The sequence below is a fragment of the Aegilops tauschii genome, chromosome 4 (assembly GCF_002575655.3).
Source record: "Aegilops tauschii subsp. strangulata cultivar AL8/78 chromosome 4, Aet v6.0, whole genome shotgun sequence".
In the NCBI taxonomy this organism is placed as follows: Eukaryota; Viridiplantae; Streptophyta; class Magnoliopsida; order Poales; family Poaceae; genus Aegilops; species Aegilops tauschii.
Window position 1 is genome coordinate 489,521,882 of NC_053038.3, and position 27,419 is coordinate 489,549,300.

Genomic DNA, 27,419 nt, shown 5'->3' on the forward strand with positions numbered 1-27,419 from the left:
AGGACTACGTCGGTATTTCCCCAAAGAGTAAGGGAGATGCAGCATAGCGACGGTAGGTATTTCCCTCAATGAAGAAACCAAGATTATCGAACCAGTAGGAGAACCAAGAAACACAACGTAAACAACACCTGCACACAAATAACAACACCTCGCAACCCGACGTGTTAAAGGGGTTGTCAATCCCTTTCAGGTAACGATGCTAGATATTTGTAATAGATTGAAATAATAGATCGCAAATAAAATAAAGTGCAGCAAAGTATTTTTGTATTTTTGGTTTAATAGATCCGAATAAAAATGAAAAGGAAAAGTATATCGCAAACAAATATATGAGAAAGAAGACCCGGGGGCCGTAGGTTTCACTAGTGGCTTCTCTCGAGAAAGATAGCAAACAGTGGGTAAACAAATTACTGTTGGGCAATTGATAGAACTTCAAATAATTATGATGATATCCAGGCAATGATCATTACATAGGCATCACGTCCAAGATTAGTAGACCGACTCCTGCCTGCATCTACTACTATTACTCCACACACCGACCGCTATCCAGCATGCATCTAGTGTATTAAGTTCATGGAAAAACGGAGTAATGCAATAAGAATGATGACATGATGTAGACAAGATCCGTTTATCTATTACGTAGATATAGATCCCATTTATCCTTAGTAGCAACGATACATATGTGTCGTTTCCCTTTCTATCACTGGGATCAAGCACCGTAAGATCGAACCCACTACCGGGCACCTCTTCCCATTGCAAGATAAATAGATCAAGTTGGCCAAACAAAACCCAAATATCGGAGAAGAAATACGAGGCTATAAGAGATCATGCATATAAGAGATCAAAGAAACTCAAATAACTTTCATGGATATAAAAAGATATAACTGATCATAAACTCAAAGTTCATCAGATCCCAACAAACACACCGCAAAAGAGTTACATCCTATGGATCTCCAAGAGACCATTGTATTGCGAATTCAGCGAGAGAGATAGAAAGCCATCTAGCTACAAACTACGAACCTTCGAAGGTCTACAAAGAACTACTCACGCATCATCGGAGAGGCACCAATGGAGGTGGTGAACCCCATCCGAGATGGTGTCTAGATTGGATCTGGTGGTTCTGGACTCTGCGGCGGCTGGATGAATATTTCGTTGACTCCCCTAGGGTTTCTGGATTTTTGGGGTATTTATAGAGCAAAGAGGCGGTCCGGGGGGCACCCGAGGTGGGCACAACCCACCAGGGTGCGCCTGGTCCTCCTGGCGCGCCCTGGTGGGTTGTCCCCTCCTCGGGACTCCCCCCAGGTGCAACCAGGGCCCAACTTCTTCCTTTTGGTCCATAAAAAATCATCGTGAAGTTTCGTTGCATTTGGACTCCGTCTGATATTGATTTCCTGTGATGTAAAAAACATGGAAAAACAGCAACTTGCACTTGGCACTATGTCAATAGGTTAGTACCAAAAAATGATATAAAACGACTATAAAATGATTATAAAACATCCAAGATTGATAATAAAACAACATGGAACAATAAAAAATTATAGATACATTGGAGACGTATCAGAGCCATCAAAATAAATAATTCCGAAGGTACTAACCCGAAGGTTGTCAATGGGCAACGAATAAAGCATTATATCTCAGGTACGCCTATTAATGTTGAAAGCAATATTATCCAAACTTTAACACCGGAAGAACACATAAAAGAGTCCTTCCGGAACACTCCAGAATCGCCAAAATAAGGAGGTACGTGATACAGTAAGTAAACGGACTCTGAAAAATCCGCAAAAATATTTTTGTCAATTTTGGAATATTTTAAAATTTTGGAAATAAAGAAACTTCCAGGAAGCGTCCCCTGGTGGGCACAAGACACCGAGGCACGCCAGGCTTACCTGGCGCGCCCAGGTGGGTTGTGCCCACCTGGGACACCTCCCGTACTCCGTTTTTCTTCCATGTACTTGTCCTCCAAGATAAAAAATCTATATATACTTCCTCAACCTGTTAACCACCATATCGCGGAGAAAATCCTCTGTTCTCTTTTCTTGATGTTCCTGGTCAGCTTCATCAAGCTAGGCATCATGTCTTCCTGCTCCTCCAACCACATGGAAGAAGATGCTTGGCTCATGAAGATCGAGACGAAGAGGGAGGAGCCTACGGACGTCATCAAGGGAAACAAGGGCAAGGAAGCTACCGTAGATCCATCCCCGGTGGCAACACAAGCACTGCTGGCCGAGGAGGAGGAGGAAGCTATCTCTGGAGCGCCATCCGTCGGTTGGAGAATCTCTTGATCCTCAAGGATAGGATTGCTTCATCACCACCACCATCTTCTTCACCACCAAAGGAGAACTGAGTATCGGGTATGGGCACTCCCCTTGGCTTCCGCCAAGCTTGGGGGAGGTGCCCCGGTATCGTATCATCCCACTATCTTTTTGCTTTTACTTATCTTAGTTCGATCTTTTTGCTTTAGATGAAATAAAGTTTAGTCCGATCCTTTCTTTGAGAGTTTGCTTAGTGATCTATCATTGTAATCGTGTGCCAGTTATATAATAAAGTTTAGTTTGAGTTTTTGCTTTCTTTACTTTCATGTTGCAAATAAAGAAAAGAAATAAGCAAGAAAGAAATAAGAAAGGAAATAAATCAATAAAATCATATACTAATCCTATGGTAGGTGATAGCACTACATAAGGAAAAGTATAAGTAAGATTTTTTTTAGAGATTGACAAACATAGCATTAGTCAATGATGCAACTCATGAAAGAATTAATAAGGGAAGAGAAGATTCACATATAAATATACTATCCTAGAAATCTTTTGTGATTGTGAGCCCTCATCAAAATATTATATGCCAAAATTGTTGATGTTGGACAAGGAAGACAACTTAATGGTTTATGTTTGTTTATATTCACATAGAAGTCATATTGTCATAGATCCTTCAACATGTGGTGCTTGCCCCTATCTTTGCTAGCAAAAAAATTCGCACTAAGTAGAGATACTACTTGTGCGTCCAAAAACCCTTAAACTCAAATCTTTTTCAAGTGTCCACCATACCTACCTATGGATTGAGCAAGATCCTTCAAGTAAATTGTCATCGGTGCAAAAAGGCAATAAAAATTGCTTCTAAATATGTGAGATCATTTTAGTGTAAGAGAAAATTGAGCGTTGTACGAACTTGGATGACAAAGAATAAAAGCGACAGACTGGATAATAAAGGTTGTCATCTTAAGGGGCAATACAACGTCACGTTCTCTTGCACTAAGGGATTGAGCATGCAAACAAATAAGCGCATGGCAAGCTCTGCTTCCCTCTGCAAAGGGCCGATCCTTTACTTTTATGTATTTACTTTTATGCAAAGAGTCAAAGTTTTCCTTCTATTCCTTTTTATTTTCTCTTTTGGCAAGCATCATGTGGTGAGGAAAGATCTAGGCACATATGTCCAGTTGAATATAGATGGCATGAATTATTATTGTTTACATCACCCTTGAGGTGAGTATGTTGGGAGGCGAAACTATAAGCCCCTATCTTTCTATGTGTCCGGTTGAAACGTTTTGCTCATGGGTACGAGGTGAGTGTTAGCAATCATAGAAGACTATATGATGGTTGACTATGTGGACTTGCTTAAAAGGCTCCGACACGTGACTCTTCCTGAAAAGATAATTGCAGTTGCAAAGTTGACTAAGAACATAGTTTGTTGGTTTTTAATAGAGTTTTTGCTTTATACTTCGATTATGTGATGAACTGTTACTTATTCATGAGAAGTATATGATACAAGTTCTGTGATAAAAGTCCTATGTTTAATTTTGTTGTTGTTATAATAATCAACATGATGCTTCTATGCCCGTATTTTCTTTTTATCGACACCTCTCTCTCAAAGCATGTGGACATGTTTTTCGATTTCGGTTTTCGCTTGAGGACAAGCAAGGTCTAAGCTTGGGGGAGTTGATACGTCCATTTTGCTGTTGGGGAACGTAGTAATTTCAAAAATTTCCTACGCACACGCAAGATCATGGTGATGCATAGCAACGAGAGGGGAGAGTGTTGTCCACGTACCCTCGTAGACCGAAAGCGGAAGCGTTAACACAACGCGGTTGATGTAGTTGTACGTCTTCACGATCCAACCGATCAAGTACCGAACGCACGGCACCTCCGAGTTCAGCACACGTTCAGCTCGATGACGTCCCTCGAACTCCGATCCAGCCGAGTGTTAAGGGAGAGTTTCATCAGCACGACGGCGTGGTGACGATGATAATGTTCTACCGACGCAGGGCTTCGCCTAAGCACCGCTACGATATTATCGAGGTGGATTATGGTGGAGGGGGCACCGCACACGGCTAAAAGATCAATGATCAATTGTTGTGTCTATGGGGTGCCCCCTGCCCCCGTATATAAAGGAGCAAGGGGGAGGCGGCCGGCCAAGGAGGAGGGCGCGCCAAGGGGGGAGTCCTACTCCCACCGCGAGTAGGACTCCTCCTTTCCTTGTTGGAGTAGGAGAGAAGGAAAGAGGGGGAGAGGAGAAGGAAAAGGGGGCTGCACCCCTTGTCCAATTCGGACCAGAGGGGGGGTGCGCGCCTCCTTCCTTTTGGCCTCTCTCCTCTATTCCCGTAGGGCCGAATAAGGCCCAATACTTCTCCCCGGCGAATTCCCGTAACTCTCTGGTACTCCGATAAATACCCGAATCACTCGGAATCTTTCCGAAGTCCGAATATAGTTGTCCAATATATCGATCTTTACGTCTCGGCCATTTCGAGACTCCTCGTCATGTCCCCGATCTCATCCGGGACTCCGAACTACCTTCGGTACATCAAAACACATAAACTCATAATATAACCGTCATCAAACTTTAAGCGTGCGGACCCTACGGGTTCGAGAACTATGTAGACATGACCGAGACACGTCTCCGGTCAATAACCAATAGCGGAACCTGGATGCTCATATTGGCTCCCACATATTCTACGAAGATCTTTATCGGGCAAACCGCATAACAACATACATTGTTTCCTTTGTCATCGGTATGTTACTTGCCCGAGATTCGATCGTCGGTATCTCAATACCTAGTTCAATCTCATTACCGGCAAGTCTCTTTACTCGTTCCATAATACATCATCCCGCAACTAACTCATTAGTTGCAATGCTTGCAAGGCTTTAAGTGATGTGCATTACCAAGTGGGCCCAGAGATACCTCTCCGACAATCGGAGTGACAAATCCTAATCTCGAAATACGCCAACCCAACAAGTACCTTCGGAGACACATGTAGAGCACCTTTATAATCACCCAGTTACGTTGTGACGTTTGGTAGCACACAAAGTGTTCCTCCGGTAAACGGGAGTTGCATAATCTCATAGTCATAGGAACATGTATAAGTCATGAAGAAAGCAATAACAACATACTAAATGATCGAGTGCTAAGCTAACGGAATGGTTCAAGTCAATCACATCATTCTCCTAATGATGTGACCCCGTTAATCAAATGACAACTCATGTCTATGGCTAGGAAACATAACCATCTTTGATCAACGAGCTAGTCAAGTAGAGGCATACTAGTGACACTCTGTTTGTCTATGTATTCACACATGTATCATGTTTCCGGTTAATACAATTCTAGCATGAATAATAAACATTTATCATGATATAAGGAAATAGATAATAATTTTATTATTGCCTCTAGGGCATATTTCCTTCAGTCTCTCACTTGCACTAGAGTCAATAATCTAGTTCACATCGCCATGTGATTTAACATCAATAGTTCACATCTTTATGTGGTTAACACCCATAGTTCACATCCATATGTGACCAACACCCAAAGGGTTTACTAGAGTCAGTAATCTAGTTCACATCGCTATGTGATTAACACCCAAAGAGTACTAAGGTGTGATCATGTTTTGCTTGTGAGATAATTTTAGTCAACGGGTCTGTCACATTCAGATCCGTAAGTATTTTGCAAATTCTATGTCTACAATGCTCTGCACGGAGCTAATCTAGCTAATAGCTCCCACTTTCAATATGTATCCAGAATGAGACTTAGAGTCATCTGGATCAGTGTCAAAAACTTGCATCGACGTAACCCTTTACGACGAACCTTTTTTCACCTCCATAATCGAGAAACATATCCTTATTCCACTAAGGATAATTTTGACCGTTGTCCAGTGATCTACTCCTGAATCACTATTGTACTCCCTTGCCAAAATCAGTATAGGGTATACAATAGATCTGGTACACAGCATGGCATACTTTATAGAACCTATGGCCGAGGCATAGGGAATGACTTTCATTCTTTTTCTATCTTCTGCCGTGGTCGGGCTTTGAGTCTTACTCAATTTCACACCTTGTAACACAGGCAAGAAACTCTTTCTTTGACTGTTCCATTTTGAACCACTTCAAAATCTTGTTAAGGTATGTACTCATTGAAAAAACTTATCAAGCGTCTTGATCTATCTCTATAGATCTTGATGCTCAATATGTAAGCAGCTTCACCGAGGTCTTTCTTTAAAAAACTCCTTTCAAACACTCCTTTATGCTTTGCAGAATAATTCTACATTATTTCCAATCAACAATATGTCATTCACATATACTTATCAGAAATGCTGTAGTGCTCCCACTCACTTTCTTGTAAATACAGGCTTCACCGCAAGTCTGTATAAAACTATATCCTTTGATCAACTTATCAAAGCCTATATTCCAACTCCGAGATGCTTGCACCAGTCCATAGATGGATCGCTGGAGCTTGCATATTTTGTTAGCACCTTTAGGATTGACAAAACCTTCTGGTTGCATCATATACAACTCTTCTTTAATAAATCCATTAAGGAATGCAGTTTTGTTTATCCATTTGCCAAATTTCATAAAATGCGGCAATTGCTAACATGATTCGGACAGACTTAAGTATAGATACGAGTGAGAAACTCTCATCGTAGTCAACACCTTGAACTTGTCGAAAACCTTTTTGCGACAATTCTAGCTTTGTAGATAGTAACACTACTATCAGCGTCCGTCTTCCTCTTGAAGATCCATTTAATCTCAATGGTTCGCCAATCATTGGGCAAGTCAATCAAAGTCCATACTTTGTTCTCATACATGGATCTCATCTCAGATTTCATGGCCTCAAGCCATTTTGCGGAATCTGGGCTCACCATCGCTTCTTCATAGTTCGTAGGTTCGTCATGGTCTAGTAACATAACCTCCAGAACAGGATTACCGTACCACTCTGGTGCAGATCTCACTCTGGTTGACCTACAAGGTTCGGTAGTAACTTGATCTGAAGTTACATGATCATCATCATTAGCTTCCTCACTAATTGGTGTAGGAGTCACAGGAACAAATTTCTGTGATGAACTACTTTCCAATAAGGGAGCAGGTACAGTTACCTCATCAAGTTCTACTTTCCTCCCACTCACTTCTTTCGAGAGAAACTCCTTCTCTAGAAAGGATCCATTCTTAGCAACGAATATCTTGCCTTCGGATCTGTGATAGAAGGTGTACCCAATTGTCTCCTTTGGGTATCCTATGAAGACACATTTCTCCGATTTGGGTTTGAGCTTATCAGGATGAAACTTTTTCTTATAAGCATCGCAACCCCAAACTTTAAGAAACGACAACTTTGGTTTCTTGCCAAACCACAGTTCATACGGTGTCGTCTCAAACGGATTTAGATGGTGCCCTTTTTTTTACGTGAATGCAGTTGTCTCTAATGCATAACCCCAAAACTATAGTGGTAAATCGGTAAGAAACATCATAGATTGCACTATATCCAATAAAGTACGGTTATGACGTTCGGACACACCATTATGCTGTGGTGTTCCAGGTGGCATGAATTTGTGAAGCTATTCCACATTGTTTTAATTGAAGACCAAACTCGTAACTCAAATATTTGTCTCCGCGATCAGATCGTAGAAACCTTATTTTCTTGTCACGATGATTTTCCACTTCACTCTGAAATTCTTTGAACTTTCCAAATGCTTCAGACTTATGTTTCATCAAGTAGATATACCCATATCTGCTCAAATCATCTGTAAAGGTCAGAAAATAACGATACCCGCCGCGAGCCTCAACACTCATCGGATCGCATACATCAGTATGTATTATTTCCAATAAGTCAGTTGCTCGCTCCATTGTTCCGGAGAACGGAGTCTTAGTCATCTTGCCCATAAGGCATGGTTCACAAGCATCAAGTGATTAATCAAGTGATTCCAAAGCCCATCAGCATGGAGTTTCTTCATGCGCTTTACACCAATATGACCTAAACGGCAGTGCCACAAATAAGTTGCACTATCATTATTAACTTTGCATCTTTTGGCTTCAATATTATGAATATGTGTATCACTACGATCGAGATCCAACGAACCATTTTCATTGGGTGTGTAACCATATAAGGTTTTATTCATGTAAACAGAACAACAATTATTCTCTAACTTAAATGAATAACCGTATTGCAATAAACATGATTAAATCATATTCATGCTCAACGCAAACACCAAATAACACTTATTTAGGTTCAACACTAATCCCGAAAGTATAGGGAGTGTGCGATGATGATCATATCAATCTTGGAACTACTTCCAATACACATCGTCACTTCATCCTTAACTAGTTTTTGTTCATTATACAACTCCCGTTTCGAGTTACTACTCTTTAGCAACTGAACCAGTATCAAATACCGAGGGGTTGCTATGAACACTAGTAAAATACACATCAATAATCTGTATATCAAATATACCTTTGTTCACTTTGCCATCCTTCTTATCCACCAAATACTTGGGGCAGTTCCGCTTCGAGTGACCAGTCCCTTTGCAGTAGAAGCACTTAGTCTCAGGCTTAGGTCCAGACTTGGGCTTCTTCACTTGAGCAGCAACTTGCTTGCCGTTCTTCTTGAAGTTCCCCTTCTATCCCTTTGCCCTTTTCTTGAAACTAGTGGTCTTGTTAACCATCAACACTTGATGCTCTCTCTTGATTTCTACCTTCGTCGATTTCAGCATCGCGAAGAGCTTGGGAATTACTTTCGTCATCCCTTGCATACTATAGTTCATCACGAAGTTCTACTAACTTGGTGATGGTGACTAGAGAATTCTGTCAATCACTATTTTATCTGGAAGATTAACTCCCACTTGATTCAAGCGATTGTAGTACCCAGACAATCTGAGCACATGCTCACTGCTTGAGCTATTCTCCTCCATATTTTAGCTATAGAACTTGTTGGAGACTTCATATCTCTCAACTCGGGTATTTGCTTGAAATATTAACTTCAACTCCTGGAACATCTCATATGGTCCATGACGTTCAAAACGTCTTTGAAGTCCCGATTCTAAGCCGTTAAGCATGGTGCACTAAACTATCAAGTAGTCATCATATTGAGCTAGCCAAACGTTCATAACGTCTGCATCTGCTCCTGCAATAGGTCTGTCACCTAGCGGTGCATCAAGGACATAATTCTTTGTGCAGCAATGAGGATAATCCTCAGATCACGGATCCAATCCGCATCATTGCTACTAACATCTTTCAACATAATTTTTCTCTAGGAACATATCAAAATAAACATATGGAAGCAACACCGCGAGCTATTGATCTACAACATAATTTGCAAAATACTATCAGGACTAAGTTCATGATAAATTTAAGTTCAATTAATCATATTACTTAAGAACTCCCACTTAGATAGACATCCCTCTAATCATCTAAGTGATCACGTGATCCAAATCAACTAAACCATAACCGATCATCACGTGAAATGGAGTAGTTTTCAATGGTGAACATCACTATGTTGATCATATCTACTATATGATTCACGCTCGACCTTTCGGTCTCAGTGTTCCGAGGCCATATCTGCATATGCTAGGCTCGTCAAGTTTAACCTGAGTATTCTGCATGTGCAAAACTGGCTTGCACCCGTTGTAGATGGACGTAGAGCTTATCACACCCGATCATCACGTGGTGTCTGGGCACGACGAACTTTGGCAACGGTGCATACTCAGGGAGAACACTTTTGTCTTGAAATTTAGTGAGATATCATCTTATAAAGCTACCGTCGAACTAAGCAAAATAAGATGTATAAAAGATAAACATCACATGCAATCAAAATATGTGACATGATATGGCCATGATCATCTTGCGCCTTTGATCTCCATCTCCAAAGTACCGTCATGATCTCTATCGTCACCGGCATGACACCATGATCTCCATCATCTTGATCTATATCAATGTGTCGTTACATGGTCGTCTCGCCAACTATTGCTCTTGCAACTATTGCTATCGCACAGCGATAAAGTAAAGCAATTATTTGGCGCTTGCATCTTATGCAATAAAGAGACAATCATAAGGCTTCTGCCAGTTGCCGATAACTTCAACAAAACATGATCATCTCATACAACAACTTATATCTCATCACGTCTTGACCATATCACATCACAACATGCCCTGCAAAAACAAGTTAGACGTCCTCTACTTTGTTGTTGCAAGTTTTATGTGGCTGCTACGGGCTGAGCAGGAACTGTTCTTACCTACGCATCAAAACCACAACGATAGTTTGTCAAGTTGGTGTTGTTTTAACCTTCGCAAGGACCGGGCGTAGCCACACTCGGTTCAACTAAAGTTGGAGAAACTGACACCCGCCAGCCACCTATGTGCAAAGCACGTCGGTAGAACCAGTCTCGCGTAAGCGTACGCGTAATGTCGGTCCGGGCCGCTTCATCCAACAATACCGCCGAACCAAAGTATGACATGCTGGTAAGCAGTATGACTTATATCGCCCACAACTCACTTGTGTTCTACTCGTGCATATAACATCAACGCATAAAACCAGACTCGGATGCCACTGTTGGGGAACGTAGTAATTTCAAAAATTTCCTACGCACACGCAAGATCATGGTGATGCATAGCAACGAGAGGGGAGAGTGTTGTCCACGTACCCTCGTAGACCGAAAGCGGAAGCGTTAACACAACGCGGTTGATGTAGTCGTACGTCTTCACGATCCGACCGATCAAGTACCGAACGCACGTCACCTCCGAGTTCAGCACACGTTCAGCTCGATGACGTCCCTCGAACTCCGATCCAGCCGAGTGTTGAGGGAGAGTTTCGTCAGCACGATGGCGTGGTGATGATGATGATGTTCTACCGACGCAGGGCTTCGCCTAAGCACCGCTACGATATTATCAAGGTGGATTATGGTGGAGGGGGGCACCGCACACGGCTAAGAGATCAATGATCAATTGTTGTGTCTATGGGGTGCCCCCTGCCCCCGTATATAAAGGAGCAAGGGGGAGGCGGCCGGCCAAGGAGGAGGGCGCGCCAAGGGGGGAGTCCTACTCCCACCGCGAGTAGGACTCCTCCTTTCCTTGTTGGAGTAGGAGAGAAGGAAAGAGGGGAGAGGGAGAAGGAAAAGGGGGCTGCACCCCTTGTCCAATTCGGAACAGGGGGGGTGCGCGCCTCCTTCCTTTTGGCCTCTCTCCTCTATTCCCGTATGGCCCAATAAGGCCCAATACTTATCCCCGGCGAATTCCCGTAACTCTCCGGTACTCCGATAAATACCCGAATCACTCGGAACCTTTCCGAAGTTCGAATATAGTCGTCCAATATATCGATCTTTACGTCTCGGCCATTTCGAGACTCCTCGTCGTGTCCCCGATCTCATCCGGGACTCCGAACTACCTTCGGTACATCAAAACACATAAACTCATAATATAACCGACATCGAACTTTAAGCGTGCGGACCCTACGGGTTCGAGAACTATGTAGACATGACTGAGACACATCTCCGGTCAATAACCAATAGCGGAACCTGGATGCTCATATTGGCTCCCACATATTCTACGAAGATCTTTATCGGGCAAACCGCATAACAACATACATTGTTCCCTTTGTCATCGGTATGTTACTTGCCCGAGATTCGATCGTCGGTATCTCAATACCTAGTTCAATCTCATTACCGGCAAGTCTCTTTACTCGTTCCATAATACATCATCCCGCAACTAACTCATTAGTTGCAATGCTTGCAAGGCTTTAAGTGATGTGCATTACCAAGTGGGCCAAGAGATACCTCTCCGACAATCAGAGTGACAAATCCTAATCTCGAAATACGCCAACCCAACAAGTACCTTCGGAGACACATGTAGAGCACCTTTATAATCACCCAGTTACGTTGTGACGTTTGGTAGCACACAAAGTGTTCCTCCGGTAAACGGGAGTTGCATAATCTCATAGTCATAGGAACATGTATAAGTCATGAAGAAAGCAATAGCAACATACTAAACGATCGAGTGCTAAGCTAACGGAATGGGTCAAGTCAATCACATCATTCTCCTAATGATGTGACCCCGTTAATCAAATGACAACTCATGTCTATGGCTAGGAAACATAACCATCTTTGATCAACGAGCTAGTCAAGTAGAGGCATACTAGTGACACTCTGTTTGTCTATGTATTCACACATGTATCATGTTTCCGGTTAATACAATTCTAGCATGAATAATAAACATTTATCATGATATAAGGAAATAGATAATAACTTTATTATTGCCTCTAGGGCATATTTTCTTCATTTGCACCATGTTTTCTTACTGTTATTTATAATGTTTTTATCCATAATAATGCTTTTTGGAGTAATTCTAATGCCTTTTCTCTCATAATTTGCAAGGTACACACCAAGAGAGAGAATTTCGGCAGCTGGAAATCTGGACCTGAAAAAGCTACGTCAGGCCACCTATTCTGCACAACTCCAAACGAGCTGAAACTTCACGGAGATTTTTTATGAATTATTTAAGAAATATTGGAGCCAATAACTACCAGAGGGGGCCACCAGGTGGGCACAACCCACCTGGGCGCGCCAGGCCCCCCTGGCGCGCCCTGGTGGGTTGTGGCCTCCTCGGCCCACCTCCGGTGCCCATCTTCTGGTATAGAAGTCATTTTGACCTAGAAAAAATAAAGATAAGACTTTCGGGACGGAGCGCCGCCGTCTCGAGGCGGAACTTGGGCAGGAGCACTTTTGCCCTCCGGCGGAGCGATTCTGCCGGGGGAACTTCCTTCCCGGAGGGGGAAATCATCATCATCATCATCACCAACAACTCTTCCATCTTGGGGAGGGCAATCTCCATCAACATATTCACCAGCACCATCTCATCTCAAACCCTAGTTTATCTCTTATATTCAATCTTGTTACCGGAACTATAGATTGGTGCTAGGGGGTGACTAGTAGTGTTGATTACATCTTGTAGTTGATTACTATATGGTTTATTTGGTGGAAGATTATATGTTCAGATCCATTATACTATTTAATACTCCTCTGATCATGAGCATGTTTATCATTTGTGAGTAGTTACTTTTGTTCTTGAGGTCACGGGGAAAATCATGTTGCAAGTAATCATGTGAACTTGATATGTGTTCGATATTTTGATAATATGTATGATGTGATTCCCTTAGTGGTGTCATGTGAACGTCGACTACATGACACTTCACCATATTTGGGCCTAAGGGAATGCATTGTGGAGTAGTAAATAGATGGTGGGTTGCGAGAGTGACAGAAGCTGAAATCCCAGTTTATGCGCTATTCCGTAAGGGACCGATTGGACCCAAAAGTTTAATGCTATGGTTAGAATTTATTCTTAATACTTTTCTCGTAGTTGCGGATGCTTGCGGGAGGGTTAATCATAAGTAGGAGGTTTGTTCAACTAAGAACAACACCTAAGCACCGGTCCACCCACATATCAAATTATCAAAGTAGCGAACACAAATCAAACCAACATGATGAAAGTGACTAGATGAAATTCCTACCCTCAAGAACGCTTTGCTTATCATAAGAGACCGTTTTGGCCTATGCTTTGACTCAAAAGGATTGGGCTACCTTGCTGCATACTTGTTACAATTATCGTTACTTGCTCGTTACAAATTATCTTGCTATCAAACTACTCGCTACTTACCGTTTCAGCACTTGCAGACATTACCTTACTGAAAACTACTTGTCATTTCTTCTGCTCCTCGTTGGGTTCGACACTCTTACTTATCGAAAAGAGCTACAATTGATCCCCTATACTTGTGGGTCATCAGAGTCGGTTAACAAAATTTGATTGTGTAAACGTTGTCACCACCTGAAAAACATCAATACCATCAATCCAATCGACCAGAGGGAACTAGGCACATGTCGTGTCGTCTTAAAGAACATCGTTGAGACTTATTTGCTGACAAGATTACTTGTCTTACCTCTTACCCTATCTTCCCAACTTGTTCTTTTTTTACCTGTTAACAAGAGTCCCCAACTTGTCGTTGACATGTTCCCGTGCCAAATAAAATGTCTTAGAGTTTCCATCACTCCAAATGTGTTCCAAACATTGCATATATTGCAAAAACAACAAGTCTGGGGCAAAACTCTTCGGTTGCAGCAATGCAAGTAGTATATGTTGATGGGTGGATAGAGTAGAACACTGGAATCTATACTCCTCACTCCCAACAAGAATAGGGAGAGATAAAAGGATAGTGGTACTAATAGTCATCAGTGGGGCTAAGTCAATTTAGAGCTGTCTTACAAACAAATATAATGCATCACCATAGAATTTGTTCATTACAATCACATATAGAAAGGATCATACTAGTCCTAGTTCTCTTGTTAGTTAGTTTTATTGTGGAGTAGTAGCAGGAACGGAAGTCATAATCCTAGACAAAGTAAGAGAAGATAAATCAATTTTGATTCATTATGCTGCATGCTAAATAAGCTTCAAATCTACTCGGCAGATGTAAAAGGAACAGAAAACCAGCAGTCTGCATGTCTACACTTGTGTTGTTGCATATGTGGATGTTTGGAGATCTCGAGTGTTGTTGTTTACGACTTGGTCGCCGTGGTGGATATGGAGCAACGTGTCACCCCGTCTCAACGCCGCTGTCCTCCTCCTTCACCACGAGTCCACGAGCCCCATGTCCTTCTCTTCCTTGTCCTCTCCTAAACGTCAAATGCAAGCCCTAGGTCGTCGTGGACGTGGAAGACGACACATGACACAACAAAGAGGACACCAACAGTGAGAGGGAAAAGGAGGGCAACGAACAATGCGGTGACCAGACGATGGGGAGCATAGAGCCGGGGAAGGCAAGCCTCCCGTAGAGGAGGCACGAGGAAGAGCATGGAGGCGTGGTGCAAGGAAGGCGAGCAGTAGCGCCCACCAGATCACAGCGTGGATCACACGGCTTAGCGGAAGCGGAAGATGGGGAGATACCTTTCGCAAAAAAAGGCGGGGAGATACGTTGAGCATTTTTTTTTTGAGCTTTACGTTGAACATTTCTAATAGGAACGTGTATGCCTGGTTTTTTTCCCTCAACCTTTTTTTTTTTTACTGCAGAGACACCAACTGCCTCGTCACCGAGAAGGCGCATTTTTACCCCCCGCGGGGCCAACGGCGACCGTGTTTTGCTTCGCTTCGCTTGCTTGCTTCCCTGCCGGCGGAAAAAACCCGAGTCCACACACTGTCTTCGCAGTTTCCATTCCAACCCCGCTGGCGTTGAGCCATTCCCCTCCTCAAACCCTCCCACCCCACCCCACCCCTCCCAAATGCTGCCCCCGCCTCGCCGTCGCCGCCGCCTAAAACCCTAGCCCCGCCCCGCCCCGATGCCGGAGCCCCCCGTCCCGGCCTGGCTCCGCGGCCTGCCGCGCGCCCCGGAGTACCGCCCCACCGAGTCCGAGTTCGCCGACCCCATCGCCTTCCTCTCCCGCGTCGAGCGCGAGGCCGCCGCCTTCGGCATCTGCAAGGTCATCCCGCCCTACCACCGCCCCTCCCGCCGCTACGTCTTCGCCCACCTCAACCGCTCCCTCCTCTCCTCCCCCTCCACCAACCCCAACCCCAACCCCGCCGCCTCCTCCGACTCCTCCCCCAACCCTACCCCCTCCCCATCCCCCGCCCCCGCCGCCCTCTTCACCACCCGCCACCAGGAGCTCGGCACCGCGCGCCGCGGCCGCCCGCCGCCGCAGGTGCTCAAGCAGGTCTGGCAGAGCGGCGAGCGCTACACGCTCGACCAGTTCGAGGCCAAGTCCCGCGCCTTCGCCAAGGCCCACCTCGCGGGCCTCCGCGACCCGACCCCGCTCGCCGTCGAGTCCCTCTTCTGGAAGGCCTCCGCCGACCGCCCCATCTACATCGAGTACGCCAACGACGTCCCCGGATCCGGCTTCGCGGCCTCCGCGCAGTCGCATCGGCGGCCGCACAAGAAGCGGAGACGGGAGGGCGCCCCGAATTCCGTCGACGAAGGGGAGAAGGCCACGGGGTGGAAGCTGTCCTGTAGCCCCTGGAACCTTCAGGCGATTGCGCGGGCTCCCGGGTCGCTCACCCGGTTCATGCCCGATGATGTTCCCGGGGTGACCTCTCCCATGGTCTACATCGGGATGCTCTTCAGTTGGTTCGCATGGCACATCGAGGACCATGAGCTCCACAGTCTCAACTTCCTCCACACCGGTGCGCCCAAGACGTGGTACGCGGTTCCTGGGGATCGGGCTGCCGAGCTCGAGGAAGTTATCCGTGTGCATGGCTATGGAGGCAATCCTGATCGCCTTGGTATTCCCCTTTCGTATGTTTGTGCCATCACTATATTCATCATTGTAGTATTATGAATCGACTGAATGTTTGTTCGTGCAGCGTCCCTGGCAGTGCTTGGGGAGAAAACGACATTGATGTCCCCTGAGGTCATTGTAGCCTCTGGTCTGCCCTGCTGTAGGTACAATCTCTGAAATGCTCACTGCTCAATGTTTTCCTGTCAAGTGCCTATGGTACATTCACATTTAATTTGTGTACTGATACGCATTCTGCGTCCGTGCTTCAGATTGGTACAACACCCTGGTGAATTTGTGGTGACCTTCCCAAGGGCCTACCATGTTGGGTTTAGCCATGGTCAGTGCATCCAGCCTTTAGATTTCATTACATCTTTTGTTACGACATTCCATTATCGTGATATGATAATTGTTAGACTATATATTACATCTATGATTTAATTTTATGCTTATAGCACTGACAGTAAACTCAAATAATCTACGATTGCCCGTGCACTGATGTGTGCTGTTGTTGCATTGTTTCGTCAAAATAACTTTTAATATCTTAGGTACATAGCAAAATTACTAGGGAACTCTTGTTTTTTTTTGCCCATAGGATGATCATGTTTGATTTTCATATCTTTATAGTTGTTTCGCTACATTGGATTTTTACCCAACATTTTGATAGACATTTAAAGAATTTAACTTTGTAAGTCTACAGTCCTGTTCTAAGGTTTGTTAATGATGAGGATAGTCTTATCTCTGCATGCCTGTAATACTATCTATTAAGTTCAGGTCTTCTACTATGACTTAGATCCCCCTGAGGTAGAACATATCTATAAGAATAATTTATTTTGGGCGACCAGCAGATAATGTATAGCTATCCATTTTGTTTGTTCTGTGCAGCAGTTCTAAATGGTCTGACCAATATATTACAGGATTTAATTGTGGAGAAGCTGCCAATTTTGCAACTCCTCAGTGGTTGAAGTTTGCCAAAGAGGCCGCAGTTCGAAGAGCTGTGATGAATTATCTTCCTATGCTTTCTCATCAACAGCTACTGTATTTGCTAGCAGTTTCCTTTATATCCAGGTAAACTTTTATTTATGACCCTACATACAGATCAATGCAGCATACTTTTTTTATCTCCCTACATAAGCCAAATGGTAGAGTAAGCGGCTTAACTAGATGTACTCATTAGCTCTGGCATAACAAAGTGATTATGCATGGGGTATACACTTGTTAGGTCTGGACACTGAATTTCTTATGTATAAGTCCAGAAGTATTTGTACATCTATTGGAACTTGTGTGGGGGGTCAGTAGGCGCCTGCATCATCTGGTACGCCAAAATAACAAACTTAATATATCTGCTCAGAGACCAGGGAACCATATCACATTGATAGATAAGAAGTGTTACTATTGAAACATGAAAATGAGTTCTGCAGTAGAAGATCCCCAATACATGTATCAAATAATTGCATTAGTACTTCTCTACCCATAGCTTATGTTTTTGTTGAAGGCTGAATGTGGTTAACATTGTGGCTTGCCAACCTTCATCCGGCTAGCTTGTAGGAGCAAAAATCACTAGTTGCTGTTATGTGGTTTAACATAAATTGTAACTTGGTGCTGTCCCTTATCCAGTTACCTATGGTGTGTGTAAGACCCATTCTGATTCTTTATTTGCTCTACACACATCAATGCTGCACCTTCACAAGAGAAATTAGCCACGTAACTTAATATCAATAGGAAGTTAGGAACAGAAATAAGCACCTATAGAATCTACAGAAACTTTTTATCGATGGCAATAGGTATCATTAGCATTTCACTGTTTGGAGGTGCGATAACATGGTTGAAGGTCACACTCAGTTTTAAATGTAATAGGAAAATTCATTAATACCATTCAATGATCATGCATTTTGCCTGTATCTTGTCAGAATTTAACATGTATATTAAAGTTGAAGTCTGATAAAATAATAGAACTTAAGAGTTTAGAAGAACATTACAGAAGCCCAAAACGTGTGTTTGGCATATATTCAAAAGAGAAGGGCAGGAAAGCATTAAATGATAGAGTCCCTAGGACATCTTAACTCTCCAGGTTCTCTTGGGAAGGTAGCAATGCCATTTTAAGCTAACAATGTTATCACCTTTATTTTATATATATTGAAATTTGTATCTTCCTGTTTGTAGAAGTGGTTTTACTTAGAAAAAAGTCCATTTTACTACCCTGAATAAAGTGGGTGGTTCACTTTACCCCCTGATCTATTTTTCCGCTTCTTTTACCCCCCAAACAAACCCAAACCGGACAAAACACCCCCCCCCCCCCCCCGGCTGGTTTTTCTCCACCCGCTGCTGATGTGGCACTAGTCAATGGCGGTTTTGACCTGGGTGGGGCCCCCTTGTCAGGTTTCTCTCTCTCTCTCTCTCGCGCGCGCACCAACCGAAGGGATGGGCAGAGCGCCTAAAGCGAGCGGAGGCTGTAGGCGTCGCCACGCCTCTGGCGACAGGGAAGTGGTCGAGCGCGACGCGGCCACGCGCGGGCAAGCGCAGCGGCCACGGGCATGCGGTAGGGGCGGCGAGGGGCTGCGGGGCAGGACGGACGGCGGGCGATCTGAGCGGCGCGGCGAGGAGCGGGCAGCCGCGGGGGCTCGGGCATGGTCCGGCGTCGGCGCGGGAAGGGAAGGGGCGGCCGGGCACCGGCCGACATGGGCAGGCGGCTGCGGTCAGCGACGTCGCGGGCTAGGCGAGCGCGCGGACGGGGCGCAGCGGCGGGGCAGCACGACAGCAGAGGAGGCGCGCGCGCAGGTGCGGCGGGGGGGGGGGGGCTCGCAAGCAGCAGAGCAGCTCGGTAGGTGCAGGTGGCCGGCGAGCGGGCGAACGGGTGGCGGCGGCAGCAGACGCAGAAGCAGCATCGCCGTGCGTGGGAGGGGAGGAGGAGCAGGGGGCCCCGCTGGGGCGAGTGCAGCAGCAGAGCAAGCGGGCGGGCGCGGGCAGGGCGACGGTGAGCGCGAGCGCGTGTGGGCGAGTGTAGCGAGGCATGGCAGATGCGCTAGGGGCGGCGGCAACAACAGCAGGACGAGCAGCGCAGTAGTGGCGGTGAGGGCGAGCAGCGGCAAGGCGCGGTGGCGGAGCAGGGTACCCCGTGGAGAGAGAGAGAACCCTGACAAGGGGGCCCCACCTAGGTCAAAACCGCAGTTGACTAGTGCCACATCAGCAGCGGGTGGAGAAAAACCAGCCGAGGGGGTGTTTTGTCCGGTTTGGGTTTGTTTGGGGGGTAAAAGAAGCGGAAAAATAGATCAGGGGGTAAAGTGAACCACCCACTTTATTCAGGGTAGTAAAATGGACTTTTTTCTTTTACTTATATTGGACAGCATCATGATTGCCTCCTGTGTCGGAAATTTATGGTTAATGAAACATGCAACATAAAAAAACTTGACCAACCAAGCACTAGCACTTGGCATTGTTTTAAGACAAAATGACAGACACCAGAATTTCTGTGGAATAAATTTTGCTCCACGGGAGTCGAACCCCAGTGGGTGGGTTGGTGCTGGCGCAGCACCCCCCCACAGAATGAGCGATACTCGGTTCCTGAAAGAAAATTTATCATAAGAAACACACCTGTCATTGTTGTATAATGACAAGTTGTTCTCTTGATCAGTTGGTCTCCATGCTATAATTATGGATTTAATTATGCTTGATTTCTATTGCTTTGGTGTCCATATTAAAATCACGAGGCTGCCAAATGATTATTAGGTTTATATTTCAGAATCTTGAATCTAGTTGGTTATTTTGATTTCAGAACCCCCAGAGAATTATTGTATGGAATCCGAACCTCTCGTTTGAGAGATCGAAGAAAAGAAGAAAGGGAACTACTAGTCAAACGGGAGTTCTTACAGGATATGATTAGTGAAAATGAACTTTTGTGTTCTTTTCTCAAGAAGAAATTAATTGACAATGCTGTTCTATGGGAGCCTGACCTGCTGCCATCTTCTACTGCTTTACATTCCTGCTCCTCTGGCCCAAAAGCTCCTTTGAAGGTTGATGATGTTCACAGTATCGAGTCTGTCCCCAAAGAAAACAGTTCATCTGATGATATTGCATCTAGAGCTGGGGTACAACCTAAATGCATGTCTATGGACAGCAAATCATCTGATGCCATGTCTACTTCCGAGGCGCAAAAACTTGATACTGACACTGATGATGATGGTGACCTTCCTTTTGATTTGAGCATTGATTCCGGCTCATTGACCTGTGTTGCTTGTGGAATTCTTGGCTTCCCGTTTATGGCAATTTTGCAACCCTCCAAGAAAGCATTGGAAGATATGTCCCTTGTTGATGTAGAGAGATTTAAGCTGAATTGTGAAAAAGAGAACCATTCAAATGCAATTTCATGTTCTCCTGATGATGGCAATTCAGGTATGTCCTTACTTTCCAGCTTTCGTAGTCTCTTACAGGTGCAGGAAATAAGTGAACATTTTACTGACAGGTGCAGATTTGTTTTGTGTTGTCAATTGTCATCGTTAGTACTTCTCGCTCTTGTCATAGTTTCCGCTTATATGATAAACCTCACTAGGATCAAATTCTTAGCATCCTTGAATCCTTATTTTCTCTTTTCGTCGAACATGATGAGTGATCCTGTCTTTTAGCACATTACAATTAATGGGTATGGTCGAGTAGAAATATTCTGTCTAGAATAATTGTAATAGCAATTAATTCTTGCTGTGTGCTAATCATTGATTACATCACAGCTACTTTGTTTTAATTACATTGTTTGCTGATTTTTTGGTGATACATGGAATGCATTACTGAACCCCTTTTCCCCACTGTTCTCTTATATTATAATTGTTGAAGTGTATATGTGGATTGCCTAGCCCTTTCCATCAGTTCTGACTTTTGGTTGCGTTGGCTAGTGCATGAAGCTTAACATGTTATCAGGGCCTAAGGTCTTGCGTTCAAGTCCTGGTTTTCGCAATTTATCCAAAAATTGCTGCTGCCCCCCTCTGTGTCCACATATAGGCCTCTTGAGCCATACCTCCGAGTCTATTCACGTGTTGACTTCGCTCGTCACACGTGAGAGGGGTTGTTGAAGTGTATCTGTGGATTGCCTAGCCATTTCCATCAGTTCTGACATTTTGTTGCGTTGGCTAGTGCATGAAGCTTACCAATAATTAGTGTCCTTGCTTGTTTATTAAATATATTTTCTTGTACTTTTCATTCTTTTATATTTCAGGTTTAGCTACAGTGATATGTTTTGTTTTTGCATGTGTGAATATTTGACAAAGGTTTCTCCCTATTTGCCAGGACATCCAGTTATTGCCAAAAGACCTTCCAGCCCTGTGGCAGAGTCTAACTTCAGTCATCAGAATGCGGAATCAGATAAAGATGGTGTGGGACTTGATGGACCCCTACCACCACATAATAATAGTTCACATTCTTGCAGCAGTGAAAATACCCTTAATCCGTGCATCAACACAGAGACAACCGAGACGAAGATACCGAGCGCTCGTTTTGGTATAGAATTTAGTAAACAAACTGGCAGAGGTGATATTGATGCACAAGCCACAGAAAGTTGCGGCAACACTGTTGACTGGAATATATCCTCTGCATTTGTACGTCCCCGTATCTTCTGCTTGCAACATGCACTTGAGATTGAAGAGTTGCTTGAAGGCAAAGGGGGTGTACATGCTCTCATCATTTGCCATGCAGGTAGAGTATGATGCTAACTTACTTTATTCTCATATTCTCTTTTACTGCAAATGCCTGATGCACGCTGCCTTGATCCTTCACACTGGATATGAAATCAGTAATTCCTCTTTTGAGTTTTGACTTCTGACACACTTGTGTGTTGTCATCATGTTTGGTTTGTTAAAGCTTTGTTTTATAAGATGCTAAATTGGTTTAGATTGTCTTCATCTGTGTGACTTATTTTCTTTGTATTAATAAGTTATGGCTTTTTCCTCTATATAAAAGACTAAACTCTTGAATATACTATGAAAATCAGTGTATTATTTTGTATCATTGGATACAGCTCTGGTCTTTCGTAACCCAAGTGGCAAATCCCAAAAAACAAATATAATAACATGAAACATATTGATTTGTGTAAATTTATTCCAGTATAGATTATAATTGGAGGATGGTCTTGAAGCCCTGTACTAGGATGGAGCGCATAAATTACTGCAATTATTTGTACAAAAGCCAATTTATTTTTTGAAGGATATAATACAATTGAACTCTGGTCTCTGGTGTTTGCTCGATGTGACTGGTGTCGTATTCGCTGGTGTTATGCAAGTGTACTGTGCTTGCAGCTAATTGCAGTCATATCTGCTATATGTGGAAATTACAGATTACACGTGACTTGACCCACTACGTGCTATTTTTGTAAATGGTCTTTCTGTCGGATGCTATATAAAACAGTGCAGAATAATGCAATGATGGAGTAGACAATAGATAGAGTGACCATAGGAGTCAAAGTAGCGGTACTTGTTTAATTAGCAAAAAGAGTGGCATCTGAACTGTTTATGGCACTAAGTCCAAACTTCAGGTCAAAACGATCACTTCAAAGATTGCACACATATGTCCCGAAGCGATCCAGGGAGCTCTTGGCCCACATTTCCTTATTTGTTGACCCAAGAGTGCTAATTGCAGACACATGCAAATGACTCTAGCTTTGGGAGCTTATGCCTCCTTCAAAATATCTCAAGTAAACTCTTGTTTTGAATCATGACTAGGAACCAATTCTACACATGTTAATACCATAATTTGATTAGTGTATTTCTTGAAGTTTAAAAATTCCCCCCTTTTTTTTTGCAGATTACACCAAGCTAAAAGCACTTGCAATATCAATTGCCGAGGAAATCGAGTTTCAATTTGACTGTAAAGATGTTCCACTTGCAAATGCGTCCAAATCTGATCTACATCTAATCAACATTTCAATTGATGACGAGGGGTACAAGGAAGATGAAAGAGATTGGACGACACAGATGGGTCTAAACATGAAATATTTTGCCAAGCTTAGGAAAGAAACACCAGGTTGCCAAGAGCAACCTCCTCTATCCTTTTGGAAGAGATTAGACATCTCAGATAAGCCTTCGCCTATTTCTGTCGTTCCAAACCTCAAATGGCTCTGCAGGAGAGCACGAACCCCATATAGAGTTGTTGGTTATGCTGCCAGTCGTAATGCCACAGTAGGTCCTGATGTGGTTAGCCCTGCAGTTACAAAGGCTGAGATGGGCACTTCTGGAAATGCTTACGAGAATGCCAAAGAACAGCAAACTGCTGAACAAGACGCCCCTCTGGAGCCAAGTAGGTTGCAAGAAGCTGATGATGTTGCTGATATGCACACGTGTTCTGAGGACATTGATCAAGACATGCATTGTCTGATTGGTAGCAAGAGACAGCGAACCGCTGAACAAGATGCCCCTCTGCAGCCAAGTGGGTTGCAAGAAGCTGATGATGTAGTCGATATGCACACGTGTTCTGTGGACAATGATCAAGCCATGCATCGTCTGATTGGTATCCCTGTTGCTGTTGCTGAATATCCGATGATGCATCAAGTTTGTGAAGGTACAGTAAGTGTTAGCACCTGTGAACTTGACGATCTGGTAAGTGCTAGCACTAGTGATGATTCAGTTTGTAAAGCGTATTCTCAGGATTCACCTGGGGTGTCAGATGACTTTACCGCTGAACAGAAAAGTGTCCAGTCAGATGAGTTGACTAGTTCCGTAGCTATGTCCGTACAACAGTTCCTTGTCGATGAAAGTATGATTGCAGAAGACAGCAGCAATCATGAAAACTTGGGTTGTTATAATGTTACTTCAGAGTGCAAAGATAAACAGCTGCAAGTTCAACAGGAGCAGGAGAATATTGAACTTTGTAATAATGCTGGCAGAAACTTGGCCACAGTAGTACAGGTTGATTCCAGCCATTTCCGTGACAAGGCCGTCAATCTCAAGAGTGCTATTCCCACTGAGTCACAGCATGAGTATCCGAGGAGAGATGCCATTGTTTTGGAAGGCATGCAAGCTGCTTTGACGACAGTGGTCTCTGAAGAAAATAGAAATTCAGTTCACACAGAATTGGATTCCCTTGGTATTTTACTTGGAGCTTTAGCAGAAGAATCCATTCTAGCAGATGTTCCTGGAAAAGATGAGGTTGACGATGCTTCCTTGACATTGATGACGCTGGCTAGCATTGACCAGTCTGCAGGCGATGTTGCACACAATGAAGTTATAGAGACGTCTAGCTCTTCTGTTGGCGCATCTCTTTCATGCAGGGGGCGGACTTTGACCAATTTGGCATCTGATGGATCGCTTAGGATTCAGAACGCTGAAATACAAAATAAACAAGAAAACGCTGAAGAAGTTGGTGCCTGGAACTGCCAGGGTTTGAAGAACAGCAGAGGAATACTTGACAGTTCAGCAAACAGTTTATCTGAGACAGGCAAAAGTTCAGGCACACCAAATACTTATCAACCAGACATATTGTCTAGAAGCATTGGAAGCTCAAAAAGAACGAGCATCATATGCTATGTCAGACGCAAGCGCAAGCAAAAAAGAAAGAGGGAATCACAAAGTGTTGGGAGCTTTGCCCGCGCCCCGTGCGAGAGGCTGAGGCCCAGGACGAAACCTGCAGTAATCGAAGAGCCGGCAGAGCAGATTGAAACCGCAAAACCATCCGCTGCCGCAACCAAGGGCAAGAGGTCTAAGGTGGTGGAGTTATTTCAGTGTGAGATCGACTTCTGCGACATGACATTCGAGAGCAAAGCGGACCTCCGCGCCCACGAGCGCAACATCTGCACCGACGAGTCATGCGGCAAGCGCTTCCAGTCGCACAAGTACCTGAAGCGGCACCAGTGCGTCCACCGGGACGAGAGGCCGTTCAAGTGCCCCTGGGAGGGCTGCGGGATGACCTTCAAGTGGCTGTGGGCCCAGACCGAGCACATAAGAGTCCACACGGGAGAGCGCCCGTACGAGTGCTCGGTTGTAGACTGCGGGCAGACGTTCAGGTACGTCTCGGACTACAGTCGGCACAGGAGGAAGTTCAATCACTACTGATTTGGTCGTCGCAGCGCTGTAGGGGGGGCAAAGGCTCCTCCTCTGGCTGGTGCTGCTTTGTGTGTTGAGGTACGTTCGTCCTTCGTTTGTTGTAGCAGGCTAGCAGCTCACGTATTTAATTAACCGACCGGCGGCTAGTGTTAATCCCGTTCGTTAACAATGTGCCAAGTGTAGTCTAGGAAGTAGAGATAGATTGGGGGGTAAAAGGCCAGATGGCCCTTCATTCTTTTTCTCCGTCAAGTCCAGTCATGTATGTAATCCCTTTATAAAGTTTTATCAATTCGATGATGCCGAAATCTCCCTCAGTTGAGTGATGTATCTAAACTAATCTATGCTCAAGTTTATTAATGCAATGATGACGAGATCATCTGGTTCGTTCGTTTGCTGCCTTTTTTTTTTCCTCTCCTGAAGTTGTCAAAATTATTAGCGATAGGATCTTCACATCATGCGAGTGGTTTGGTATTTGGTTTTGTGGTGTGTGAAGCAGCATTGTTGGGGACCTTGCAATTGCAGGCCTACCAAATTTTCTGGGAAACAACGGCACACGCTAGACGTGATTACACGTTAAACAGTCCGAGGCGTTGGATTCTTTACTGCTTTGCCTTTAGGACTAAAATACATAGCATTGGAGTGAAATACGTCCTGTTTAACCCTATGGCATTAGGATTAGAAAACCAGCGAACTAGATTTGACAGATAAAGTGCACATCTTAGGAATTCATGAGCTCTTGTTCGACATAATCACTTGACTAAATTAATTAACTCAAAAATCCACAATATACAGTTCCTCAAGACTCGAACATAATGACGACGATACAAGTTTTAACCAGAACTAAAAACAAGACCGAACCAACCAATGATCCTCATAGAGTAGTAGTAGTAGTAGTAGTAACGATATATAGGCCATCTAGACGACGACGATGATGATCTAGTGCGACTCGACGGGCGGCGGCGTGTTGTTGTTGGTGGAGCCGTGGTCCTTGGCGCCTCCGCCGAAGAAGGGGATGGGGTCGGGGAACATGGAGGTGACCTTGTTCTTGAGGCACTCCCAGTGCTCGCCCGCCAGCGCCCCCGTGAACTGCTTGTACTGGTCCTTGGCCTTCTCCAAGAGCGACGCGTCCTCCCCCACCGTGCTCTTGAAGCACGACGTCGACTCCTTCTCCGGCACTGCGGCCGCCGCCGCCGCCGGAGCCTCCTTGTTCTCCATCAGGTCCCGAAAGCCGAGATCGAAAACTTTCTACGTCAAGAGAAGACGACGATGTCGCTGGTTCTGCTTGTGTTGCTTTGGTGGCCAGGGTTGTGCGCGGTCGTGCCTACTTATATGCAGGGGAGGGGAGGTCTTGTCTTGAGGAGGAAGCCGGGGCCGTTGCGGACTTGGACTTGGACTTGGAGTAGGGGAAAAGAAAGAGAAAGAGAGCGTCCCGTTGTTAACCTCTTCTTCTTGGATAATAATTGGATAAGAACACAAATTAACCACACGAGGAAGTACCACTTAGAAACGAACTCTTTTCTTTTCTGATGATCGAATGAAGATAATCTCAATCTCAAGTGCAAACGGGAACGGGAGCTGCTCGTCCTCCCCGCTTCTTCCTTGTCCCCTGCTCCAAGCCGCGCGCTTTCTTCTCAAGCAATAAAACGCCCCTGCTCCTTTATAACTCCAGCTCGCCGCCACCCCATAGCCGCAGCAGCAATATCCACACCTCTTCTCGATCGATTCCCTAGCATTCTTTGATCTCTCTAGCAAGCCCGGCCGGCGTTCTGAGTGCCATGGACACCAAAGGAGCGGCGGAGGCAATGCTGAAGGCGGCGGCGCCCATGGGGGCGGAGGAGGAGGCCATGCTCAAGGCGCTGGCGCACAAGCAGGAGGCTGCTCCGGCGCCGGGCCCGGCGGGGCCATGGACGACG

General features: G+C 44.7%; 2 protein-coding genes across 2 annotated transcripts; one reads left to right on the forward strand and one right to left on the reverse strand.

Moving 5' to 3' along the window:
- The first annotated feature begins 15,355 nt into the window (after positions 1-15,355).
- On the forward strand, positions 15,356-25,894 carry LOC109742535 (probable lysine-specific demethylase SE14). Its single transcript, XM_020301626.4, has 7 exons — positions 15,356-16,496; positions 16,578-16,656; positions 16,762-16,829; positions 17,407-17,557; positions 20,262-20,878; positions 21,764-22,168; positions 23,273-25,894. Exons 1-7 carry the CDS (start codon positions 15,560-15,562, stop codon positions 25,513-25,515), a joined length of 4,500 nt encoding a protein of 1,499 aa, XP_020157215.1. The 5' UTR covers positions 15,356-15,559; the 3' UTR covers positions 25,516-25,894.
- A 317-nt stretch (positions 25,895-26,211) lies between these two features.
- LOC109742537 (uncharacterized) lies at positions 26,212-26,856 on the reverse strand. The gene has a single exon (XM_020301628.2). It carries the CDS (start codon positions 26,719-26,721, stop codon positions 26,443-26,445), a length of 279 nt encoding a protein of 92 aa, XP_020157217.1. The 5' UTR covers positions 26,722-26,856; the 3' UTR covers positions 26,212-26,442.
- Between the last annotated feature and the right edge of the window lie 563 nt (positions 26,857-27,419).